The sequence below is a fragment of the Podarcis filfolensis genome (assembly GCF_964270895.1).
Source record: "Podarcis filfolensis genome assembly, chromosome: 14".
Classification (NCBI taxonomy): Eukaryota; Metazoa; Chordata; class Lepidosauria; order Squamata; family Lacertidae; genus Podarcis; species Podarcis filfolensis.
Window position 1 is genome coordinate 19,352,901 of NC_139616.1, and position 12,445 is coordinate 19,365,345.

The 12,445-nt window shown below is 45.8% G+C and overlaps 1 protein-coding gene across 2 annotated transcripts in view; it reads right to left on the reverse strand.

Annotated features, from left to right (window-relative positions):
• Window positions 1-12,445, reverse strand: part of AGBL1 (AGBL carboxypeptidase 1) — a 413,737-nt gene that overhangs the window by 333,255 nt on the left and 68,037 nt on the right. For both annotated transcript variants that reach the window (XM_083586327.1, XM_083586328.1), the window contains exons 7-9: window positions 8,008-8,216; window positions 1,694-1,853; window positions 386-459 (exon numbers count right to left, since the gene is read on the reverse strand). In XM_083586327.1, the coding sequence (XP_083442453.1) occupies window positions 386-459; window positions 1,694-1,853; window positions 8,008-8,216 (443 nt within the window). The remainder of the gene's footprint in view (window positions 1-385; window positions 460-1,693; window positions 1,854-8,007; window positions 8,217-12,445) is intronic.

The following is a 12,445-nucleotide window of genomic DNA, read 5'->3' on the forward strand; positions in this document are numbered from 1 at the left end:
ACTCCCTAAACAATTCTCTCTCTCTCTTTCTCTCTCTCTCTCTCACACACACACATGAACCTCTCCATTTTTGTCAATAGGGAGATGGGTTTCAAGGCAATGTACTTGGTGTTCTCCACCTTCACAACAACCTTGTATATGGGTTAAGCAGGGATGGATAGGAGCTGGCCCAAAGTCATCTGGTGAGCTTTATTTGTGGCTGGGTGGGAATTTGAACTCTGGTCTCCCATGTCCTAGTTGAGCATTCCAACCACAACACTGGCTGCGCCTGTTAAAGTTTCCTCTTCCCACATCTATTAAAGATGTAGGAGTCCTGGCCTTTTTTGTTGTTTATTATTCGACGCATGGACGGTTGGCCTTAAACAGTGTCCAAAAGAATACATACTTCCTCCTTATTCTCCACATCCTCATTCTCTATGTCCTTCTCGATTTCTTCTTCAACATCATATTCACAATCATCTGCAAGAAGATAAAAGAGAGTATGAGTCATTGACGAGACTAAGAGTCCTACTGATGACCAAACTACCCAAAAGGTTGAGCTCTTTCACATCCAAGGATAAACAGCAGGAAGAATTTCACAGCACATCAACGCCTCAGCTGTTTCCTAACATGTAGGAGTTGTCTTTTTTTAAATGACCCTTTTAAGCAGGAGAGGGGAACCTGCAGCCCTCCAGATAGCTAGCTTTAAAAGAGAATTAGACTAATTCATGGATGATGTGTCCATCAATGGTGACTAACTATGGTGGTTTATGTTCCGCCTCCGTAGTTGGAAGCAGTAATGCTTCTGAAAACTGGTTGCTAGAAACCACAGGAAGGAAGAATGCTCCTGTGCTTGAGTCTTGCTGGAGGGTTTCCCACTGATACAACTGGCCAACCACTGTGAGAACAGGATGCTTGACTAGATGGTCCATTGGCCATGTTCCTGGACCTCAGCTCCTATCACCTCTGGCCATTGGCCTTGCTGGCTGGGGCTGATTGTAACTGGAGTCCAACAACATCTGGAGGGCTGCAGGGGTCATAGGAAGCTTATTTATATGGACCATTGGTCCATCTAGCTCAGTACTGACTACACTGATTGGCAGCAGCTTTCCAAGACTTTTAGGAAGGAATTTTCCCCAACCCTACCTGGAGATGCCAGAGATTGAACCTGGGACCTTCTGCATGTGAAGGAGATGCTCTACCACTAAATGACAGCAATTCCCCAAAATGAAGCTCCTCCTCATTTTAGTAAGGCTGGCACAACAGAATATCTGGCAGATTTTGCTTTAGCTCGCTCCTTCTCTCTTTTTCATCCTACCCTTGCCAGCATCTCCTCCTTTTCCACTGTTACTCAACCCTAGCGCATATGATGATAACTTCAGTTCAGTGGCAGCTGGGGCCCCTTGGGACTGATGGAGCAGAGAGCAAGGAGCCCAGCAGTAGGTGGAGCCAGAGCCAATGACATGCAGAACCAAGCCATTCTAGTTTTGTCCCCACCCTCCTTCCTGCTACGTTCTACAAGGGCAACACTCAGACTGTTGGGGAGGAAACTGACAGGCAGTGGCACCCCCTGGGCTGGTTGTAAGTTTTAAAAGGGCAGGCCAGTAGGAACTGACTGGGAACCAACAGAGGTTAGTAGAGCAGTCCCCATTCATTCAGTCTTGATTCATTCCTTTCCCCTTCCCACTTAACACATTGAAGTAATTTACAGTACCTTCAGACTTTGGATGTGAAGGTCCAGTTGCCCCAGGGATGGGAAAGGAATAGGAGCTGCTGAGAGTAGCTGAAGGAAGTGGCGTCTTGGGGTAGGTTTTCCTCAGGATCTGAATCACCGTATTGACTATTGGATCCAGACTCTTGCTGCCCAAGTAGTCCTAGATACCAATGAAGAAACTTAGACAGTTCTTTCCCTGATGCAATTATTCCTCAAGTCAGGGATGAGGGCTCTCAAGCCAATGAATCAAATACCTTCAGACCTTTACAACTGAGCTTCAGAACTCCTCTGAGGTTACACGCCTTTCTAGTTTACACCCCTTATCCCCATGCAACATCCCTCAATGGCCGTGCTTTGTGTCCTCCTTTGGTGCTTTTGCCTGACTGGAATGTTTCCTTCAACTGTGATTATGCCTCTTGCTGGTCTGGAATGAGGGTGGGAAGCTCAGACTTTTGCCGTGTAGAGGTAAGAGTCACACTTTTTGCTCCGCCCACTTCTGCTTCTGCCCCCTCCCACCACTAGCATGCAACCCCACCCCTGGAAGGATGCCGATGAGCAAGTGCCGCCCTCAGGCTGAAAAGAACTCCTCATTCCCTGCTCAAGATTTTTATCCACAAGGATCTCAGCTACTCCTGGAGATTTTGCTGCACTATCCTAACAATGTTTATTCAAAAGGATAAGAAATGACAAAGACAGCTCTCTGTGGAAACATATGAGTGGCAGGCGCAGCCCTGACTTCCTGTGTAGGGTTGTTCAAGAATTATGATGGAAATGGAAATGGGAACAGGAATTGCCGATTGTAGCTAATTCATCGCGTGCCCAGAACAGAAATCAATCCAGCGAATACAATTGGTATTTGCTCTTGTTGATGCTGCTCTCAGTCCAGAAATAATACTTAATTTATTAAGTTTCTTCCCCATTTGCATTGTGTTTCCTTTGTGTTGGAATGAATAGAGTGGAATAACATAAAATAGCAAGGTGCTTTACAAAATTAATTATGCAATTTATGTAATTTCCCCCACATTGGACAGCGAGATGAATAACGTAATTTTTGACAGAAGACAAACTGCAGCAGCATGCAGACAGTGCTCCATGCAACTAATACAAGCCAAAACAGAAGGCCTTTTTACATTCTTATTCCTGACCTGAACACTGATTCATGTACTGCTGCCAAATTTGGTGGGGAAGCAGGTGCTCCCATGAACCTATGAAACATCCTTCTGGATCAGGCCAAGGGCTGGTTTAATCCAGCATCCAATTCTCATAGTGGCCCTTTTCTGCACTTTTCCCAGATCTACAATTTCCTTTTGCAGGGGGTGGAGGTGGCAGCCAGAACAGTGCAATGTGTTCCAAATATGCTCACACTATGGATGTGCATCAAGTCATTACACTCAACACAGGTGGAAGCTGTCTCAGCACATGTGCAAGGGTTTGCATGAAAGAGTGTACACTTGTCGATTTGTACAGCTTCACCATTGAATAGACATGTACACAGAATATACACTCAGTATGCAGATTGTACACTCGTTGCATGTAACATGTGAACACGCCTACTGACAAAATACCACCATCCATAAACATCAGATACAAGGTTGAAGTCTACAAGAGGGTTTTTTGATTGTTAGATAGATATTTTTATCCCCTTTCCATTAGTAAAAACTGGCTCTGTTGTCGTTGAAACTGCATTGCTGTCATTATTATTGAACAACTGGATTGGTCAACTTGCTAAATTCAGTGATTACCGCTTTTAACTTCTAAAGCTGTTCAAATCCAGTAGATTGGTCATTAGCTGGCTTTGATCCCTAGAAACTGCATCTGGCTTTTCTTTTCAAAATAAATTTTGTTATTAGTAAACAAAAATAAAGTAAATGTAAAGAGCATAAACAAATACTGTTACAGCAGGTTTAAAGCAGCATAAGGTTGCATATTATCATTGAACTTGTTCCAAAACACTGCCTAAAATACCAATTTTTCCATAAACCTTATAAACTGCTGCTAATATTATAATATCTAAAAAAATTGTGTGGGGGAACATATCTCTGACTGTATCTGAATGGATTGAGAAAATTTGGTCCATAGTAACTATGATTCAGCTAATTTATTATAAAAGAATTCAAACTGCAACTGGCTTTTCATGCATTACCTAAGACTATTTTTCATAGAAACTGCCAGATTTGTTTCTGTGGATGTTTTTCTCTGAACTCAGCTGGAGAAGAGATTCTCTTACACAAATGAGTCAGCACAAGTTGCTTCTGCCCTCTGGGATGGAAGCAGAGCAAGTCCTCAGCATCAGGTAACGCAGTCAGGATGCAAGGATGTCTCTGATTCCACCCCATTATTCTCTTATTGGATTTGCCCTGCACCCCATGATTCCTGAGTGCTAGGTGAATGTTGAGAATTAATTCTGGAACTGGAGCACGGGCAGTCTGCATCTAGACATTACAGATGCATTTGTCTTCTTCTTCTTTGGCGATCACTCGTAGCCAAGTAAGATTGTCTTCCATAAACACGGTTTTAAAAGTGAGTCCGTAAGTGACTGTAGAAGCCAATTCTGGATCCACATGTCCTTCCACAATGGGAGCATAGGTTTCAGTGTGGGAGTTGATCATGGTGAGGGTTTGCCAAGCATGTCTTCCTCTTAGTGCATTTCTCCCTTTCGTCACACTGACCAACACACAGTCTTTGCAGTAAGGCTCTATTCCGATGGCATGAGTAATCACGATGACCGGTAGATTCTTATCTGCTGCAGCCTTCATCCACCTTCACAGCCGTTGTAACATACTGCTTGTTATCTTCCGCCTGTTCTGCTGTTGATGACTTTTTGTATCATGCTTTGTCTAGCTCCTCCCCATTGACTTTACCACCTTGGGTGACCCTGCTGGGAGTACGAGACTCCCGACAGCTTCTCTCACAAGGGTCATAGGAACATGCAAGCCCACTCAGCACAAGGTGATGATCCAGCGAGTGAGAGATACACTTGTGCCCATTGACAAAACACATGCACAATATATGTACAATTGTCTTGAATAAGTTTTTCAAGCACCACATCTCAATGGTAGAGTATCTGCTTTGCGTGCAGGAGGCTCCAGGTTCAATTCCCAGTACCTCCAGGTAGGGCTGGAAGAGACTCCCTGACTGACCGGTGCAAGTTAGTGTACTGAGTTAGATGGACCAGTGGTCTGAACTCAGTATAAGGGCAGAGTCCTATGTCCTATGGCCATCCAATTGCTATTGAATTGTGCCATTGCATAGGCAGCTTCCTGTGTCCCTTCAGTGTTTTGCTGAAGTGCACATCCGCTCATGCACATTGATATAAGCATCACGGACCAAAAAGAATCTTGATGCAACCAGACACCCAAGCACCCTGGGTTTTAGTTTTGGCAGTGTTTTGGCAGTGTTTGATGCATGAGTAACAAAGAGCGAAGGGAGATGTGAAAGAGCTAAAAGCTGCCTGTAAAGTGCTCTGAACAAAATCCGGAAATTGAAAGGGGGAGAAATCCAGTGGAACTGGCAACTAATTATTGCAGCATGGAATGGTGCTGTTCAGGATTTCAGCGACTCCATTCCATTGCCTACTCCACATTTTCCATTTTGCCCGCAACAGGTTGTTGGCATTCCATGTCTACTGAGGCCGTTCAGTCCTCATCCAGCTGTTTTGAAGGAGGTGTATGGTTTATTAGAGGAGGAGGGCTGCCCTAATCCCCCTAACACTTCTCTCTTGTGTGTGTGGTAGGTGCCTATTGGGCAACATTAAATAATAAAAAAATGAGACTCTTAGCTTGAACCTCAGAAGTAGAAGGACTGAGAGAACAACGGAGATTCCCCAGCATGTTGGCTTCATTTCGGGAACAAGACTAGTTAATTCAGAAACCGCAAAAGGTTGGGAGGAAATTCACAGGAAGAGAACCTTGGACGAATCCTTACTGCTTTGGTTGTCAGCTAAGCACAAGCCTCTGCAATTCTCTCCTTACAAATTTAAAAAAAAAAAAAACCACCAACCTTTCCCTGCCTGCTAAATGACCGCTGTCTTGGTGGCAAGGGCAGAATTCTTAACCATTTCAGATGTGTAGTGTTCCATAATCTTGGAGGCATTGCTGGTACAGCTCACATACCCAAAAGATAAAAGAAAAACCCGCCTCCAGAGAGGGAGAAGCAGAATGGCAACACGATCATATATCTTTGCTGTTAAGCTGCATGATGCCCATCTACATAAGAATGTGATTGGTTTTTCATCCCTGATGATTTGAGGGAAAGCCTTCCAATTCCCCCATAACAGAAGCAAAGCACGAAGTTCAGTATTGCTGTGCAGAATAGGCGCGTGTGTTTATTAAGACACGCAGCCTGCAACAAAATGTTGCAGTGTGTGCTCACCATCCTAGCAGGAATTGCCCCATACTCCAAGATACTATCAGTTCTTAGGAGCTTTAGGGAGGGCTGTGGCTCAATGGTAGAGCATCTGCTTCGCATACAGAAAAAGGTATCAGGTTCAACCCCCAGCATCTCAAAGAATGGCTGGGAAAGACTCTCCATCTGAAACCCTGGAAAGTCACTGCCAGTCAGTGCAGACAATACTAAGTGAAATGGATCGTTGGTCTGATCCACTGTAAGGCAGCTTTCTATTATTATGTATGTTTCCATTCTTGTAGATCTAGAGTTAGCAAATGTTAGAAATTAGTAAAATGGTAGAATTTGGATAATATTTGGAGTATTGATGGGAAGATTCTGGGCCAGTGGGAAAAATAAAGGCAAAGCTTCATTTCCAGGTCAGGGTCTCACCTAGGATAGAGACCGTTGTTTTTTTATTTTTATTATTATTAATAATAATAATAATAATAATAATAATAATAATAATATACTGCCCTATACCTGGAGGTCTCAGGGCAGTTCACAGAACAAAATCAAAATCTAAAACCACATAATCAAAATAAAAACAACAACCCAATAACACCCCCCCCAAAAAAGAACCTAAACGAACTACCTGTTTCTGGTGCCCAAAGACCAGTTCACTCCTTTTGTTCCAGCCTGCCAGTCTTGGGAAGAAACTAAGCACAAAGCTTGACTCAATACAGTCAAACTTCGGTTGTTGAATGTAATCCGTTCTGGAGGACTGTTCGACTTTCGAAACATTCAACAACCGAGGCGCAGCTTCCAATTGTTTGCAAGAGCTTCCTGCACTCAAGCAGAAGCCATGTCGGACGTCCAGGTTCCGAAAAACGTTTGAAAACCAGAGCATTTACTTCCAGGATTTCGTCATTCGGAAGCCAAAACATTCGAAAACTCTCGCTCTTTTGGTATAGGGTAGAGATCGCTCAGGGTCCAAAGACTGAGCAGAATCAACCACAAACACCTCGCGACTGACCAGTAGATTGCGATAGACCTGTTGGGCATGCCTGTTCTACAACATCAGCGGTTGGGGGGTGGTATTTTAGCCTGTGGGCCACATTTCTCTCAAGGCAACCTCCTGAGGACCACATGTTAGTGTTGGGTGGATCCAGAATCAAAAGTGGGCAGAGCAACTGTAAATTTTACCTTTCTGCCATAGACAAGTTTCTACATTCACACCCACACACCCCTCTCCGTCTTCCATCCAAGCAAGCAAGAGGCATCAACAGAATTCAAGGACAAGCACTTGGGGGGCAATGCTGGGCAAGTGAGAGGTGTGGTCTGGGGAGAGTTCAAAAAGCCTCCTTTCATCCCGTGGGGCCTGAGGTTCTCCCACTCCCACTTTAGAGGAAATCAACCTTCATTTTTTTTTAACTTCTTTTTATTCATTTTCTATAACCAAACAACAGCAAAGAGAGAAAAAGAAAAATAGTCAACACATACCAAAAAAAAAAAAAGAAAACATCAACCAAAACAAAACACCTAAACCAACCAAAAAACAAACATTAATTAACAATAAATAACATTTGACTTCCCTCCATCTCGGTTTTGGGTTATGTGAATATTAAATCCATTCTGCAGTTTTTCATTTTTTAACGTAAACACATCGCAAGGGTTATATTAAACCTACTGTCATTTTTATATCTCTAGAATTTGTTTCCATATATGTTATGAATTTAAAAAACTTGTACCTTTTTGCTGTCTAATGTTCTGCGTCATTTTTGCCAGAGCCATACACTCAAATAATTTAATTTGCCAATCTTTAACGGTCGGGGTATTTGGGGTTTTCCAATTTTGTGCTAACAGAATCCTGGCAGCTACAGTTGCATATTGAAACATTATATAATCTTCTTTCTTAATCTCAAGAGGAAATCAACCTTCAAATGCAACCCCAATGGGTGCCAGGGCTTCTGCAACGAATCTTTGATCACCTGGGTTGTTTGAAAGAGAGTCTCCATGCCACGTGCGAGGAGGAAGGCTTCTCTGCCGGACCGAACATTGGTGATGTGCTTGAGGCAAAGCAGAAGACCCCTCCGGATGTGGACATAACTGTTGGAAGTATCGTGGTGATGCCAGTCCTGGTACAGCCGCAGCAGTTTATGAATATAGCCTCTGTTCACGGCTCGCCGGCTATTCGACTCTGAAAGCAGAGGACAACAGGTGACTTAGCAGCTGCTGGGAAAGTGCGCAAATGAGGACACAGCTATCATTTACACAAATGCCTGCATTTTGTTCCATCCGACATGCTGTTTCACAGGGCTATTAATATTTGCAGGTGTAAAAGCGATTCTACCAGGAGATTTCTATTTTCCACTGACAATGCATGACCCAAATCAAAATCTGTCTGGTTCCATGACTTCCCTCCCTCATTGTCTTTGTAGTTGTACACTCTAAGCTGAGCTATAACTATAAGCACTCGTCTTTTTCCCCTTTGGGAAAATGCATCATAGATTTTGTAGCTGTAAAGATGCATAAATTTTGTTAGGTGCCATGTATTTTTTAACTCCAGTGCTTAAATGTCCACTGTATCTTTGCAAAGGAGGAGGATGTGGAGCAAAGCAGAACTGGCCACACCTTTGTCGCCTTATTGTTCACACCCCCATGATTTCCTGGTCCAGTAGGCACCATTCATCACTGCTGATACAGTAGATGAAAGTTAAACTTATTATGCTGCAAGACTGTGCAATGCTTGGCAATAACTGCTGGGTGAGAGAGCAGTGGTTCTGGCAGATGCAAGGCTGATTTTGCTTAAACCCACCCTAATGGAATTGCACAATGAAATTATCCATTTCATAAATCTCAAGCAAAGCCCTAACCGACAGCATATCATACAGCCCATGTGGCCTCATATCATTCAATGAGATTGTGTCTGGCTCTGGGAATATGTGCTCCCATTGTAAGGGTCTTTTTTTTAATAAAAAAAAGGTCAGACTCATCAAAAGCTGTCAGAAGCATGGTAATCAAAGAGATCATTGAGCACACCTTCTTGAATCACAATCATAGGGGCTACGATCATTCAGACTGTCTGGTTTGTGGCTTAAGTGTTTTCAAGTCTACTAAGGCACCAATCCTTTGTGACATTATCAAATTGGCCCACAGATACCAATGAAGCCATAAACAAGTGAAGGGACAAGGTTAACACCAGCTCCATTTGTCAGACCAGTCCCAGCTTCAGAGATAACCATCAACGTGTGTGACATGAATATCTGTGCTAGAAGCAGAGCCTTTCCAACCATCACCCCAAAGCTGTGGAATGAGAAATTGTTCCTCCTTGCTTTTGTTGAAAGAAGAGATCATAGACCTTCCTTTTTTTCCACCTGGTTCTCTCAGTAGGTTGTTGCAGAGACCAGCGAAGGCCTCTTATATACCTGCTCAGGTTGTCCTCTTATATACCTGCTGGGATTGACAAGGCCTCTGGCCCTCACCTGAATCTCATAACTGTCCGGACAGGTGATTTGGTCTGCAGCCACAGTGTGGAAATAAAGGAAGAGATTGCCCACCAGATACCAGGCACTCTACTATTTAAAATAGGCCCCAGTGTTTTTGTTACAATCCCCTTCTCAATTAAGTAATCAATTTTAATCTAGAATTTAAATTCTCAAAACTTTCTTATTTGTTAATTCGAGCAAGTAAACTACTGCTCTCACTTCATTACAAAGAAGTATTTCTACCTGCAACACACTTGAGCAAACCTGCTCCTCTTCCTTTCATGGATATTTTGTTGCCATTTGCAACTGCATCTGCCTCTGATTAGTTATCATTTAACTCTTTGGGGAAATAATTAGCATCACACTTCATGTGCATGGAAGTTGCCAAACCAATTAACCAACGAGAAGGATTACTGTTAATAGCACCAGTATTCCTCTAACTTAATATTCCTGGATAGTTTTGATGAACTGCAAAAGCATTTTTAGTTTGCTTTCTGTTGCCACCCTGGAACTTTTCTTTATTAGTGTATTCTAAATAGTGACACTAGGGACACTAGGTGCAGGGCTTGTCAGTCCAAACCCTGCACAGTTCCATCAGGGCTGACCTTAAGGTAATTGGAGCAATTGGGCGAAATTGGGCCCCGCATGCCACTCCTAAGGGGGCCCCTGCACTAGGGCAATCTAGATGGATTTTATTTATATTTATAAGATTTTGCAGTCTTTGGCTGTGAACTGGGGCCCTGGGGGGGGGAATTCAAGTTGTGCCCCACTGCTTCAAATTGGGCCCCACTGGCTAGCCCTGAGTCTCATAGTTGCTGGGCCCGAGTTTCCGAGCCAGCTGTCCCAACCGAGGGTCCACCACGAAGACCTCACCGACGACTCAGGATCCAACAGGGAGGAGGTGCACCGAGTACAGCAGCGCACTCAAGCAGCCCACATACCACAGCTGCCTCGACGAGAAGGAGGGAACTGCGCAAGCTGTGAAGAAAGTCACGAGAGGAGGACCTGCCGTTTCCGCAACGCAGAGTGCAGGCAGTGCAGAAAATCGGGACACATCGCCCGGGTGTGTCAGGCTCGGCCCACCCGACGCCAGGCATCAGATGACCAATCCAAGAGCCCCAGGTCCAGGGGCCCAACGCACCAAGGCAACTCGACGGAGCTCACGGACTTCCAGGTATACCAGTTGCCCCACCCCAACGTAGAGAAAATTTATGTAGAGGTACAGATAGAGGGGGCCCCATGCCGCATGGAGCTTGACACGGGTTCAACTCTATCCATAATCTCGGCAAGGACCTTAAGGAAACTGTGTCCTACTGGGGGTCCAAACTCAGGCCGGCCCCATTCACCCTCCGGGACTTCCAGAAACGTAAGGTCCCCACAATGGGGGTGGGGACCTTCAGGATGCAGTACTGAGGGCGGACGCGGCAACTGGACTTGCTTGTGGTTAAGGGCCCCTACATTAGCTTACTGGGATTGGCATGGTTTGGACCACTGGGGCTAGCCGTCACCGGGGTGAACCACACTACCTTACAAGTGGACGTGGATGCCATATGCAAGGAATTTCCAGGGGTTTTCGATGGGAAATTGGGACAGTATACGGGCCCCCACCCATTGCTCTACAGCTTGACCCCGCAGTACGACCGGTCAGGCTCAAGGCCCGCCGGGTCCCGTTCGCCCTGAAACCCAATACAGACGAGGAATTGGACTGACTCGTGGAGCAAGGAGTGCTGGAGCCGGTGCCTAATGCCCCCTGGGAAACCCCAATCGTCACACCCGTCAAGCCTAATGGTTCGGTCCGCATCTGCACAGACTACAAATGTACCATAAACAAGGCCCTCACGGCCCATGCATACCCAGTGCCAGTGGTCAGCCATGTCCTTGCTACCCTGGCTGGGTCGAAAATTTTTGGCAAGCTGGACCTGGCCCAAGCATATCAACAGCTGCCAGTAGATGAGGCCACAGCAAAGGCACAGACGATTGTGACGCACAGAGGAGCGTTCAGGGTAAAGCGGCTGCAATTTGGTGTCAGCGTGGCACCAGGCATATTCCAGAATCTAATGGACTCTCTCCTTAAAGGGATTCCTGGTGTCACCCCCTTCTTCGATGATGTGTTGATTGCCGGGCCCACACCCGAGGAGTTTGAGGACCGCCTCCGCACCGTTCTGCACCGTTTCCAGACGGCGGGTCTCAAGGTGAAGCGGGAAAAATGTCTACTAGAAGTGCCTCAGGTGGACTTTCTGGGATTTATGGTGGATGCAGAAGGGGTCCGCCCGACTGGGGACAAGGTACGGGCCATTTGTGATGCCCCAGTGCCCAAGAACAAGACTGAACTTCAGGCCTTCTTGGGACTATTGAACTTTTACTATTCCTTCCTTCCCCACAAGGCGGCGGTAGCGGAGCCCCTACACAGACTCCTGGACAAGTGGGCCCCTTGGGTGTGGGGCCAGCGCCAGGAGGCCGCATTCCAGGCAGTCAAGGACTTGCTTGTCTCAAACTCGGTCTTGGCACACTTCGACGAGAAGCTGCCGGTGGTGCTAGCATGCGACGCCTCACCCTATGGCATTGGCGCTGCCCTGGGACACCAACTCCCGGATGGAAGAGAGGTACCGGTGGCATACTTTTCCCAGACACTCAACGCAACCAAGCGGAACTACTCGCAAATCGACAAGGAGGGTCTGGCAATCGTGAAGGGAGTAAAAAAATTCCATGATTTCTTATACGGGCGGCCCTTCACCGTGGTGACTGACCACAAGCCGTTGCTTGGCTTGTTTGCCCCCGAAAAGCAGACCCACCAAGTGCTGTCTCCTCGCGTCCTCAGGTGGTCAATTCTCCTTGCCAGCTACCAGTATGCACTGATTCACCGCCCTGGGAAGGTGATGGGCCATGCGGACGCCCTCAGCAGGCTACCACTACCGGAAACAGGCCCCGACCCAGCACCTGC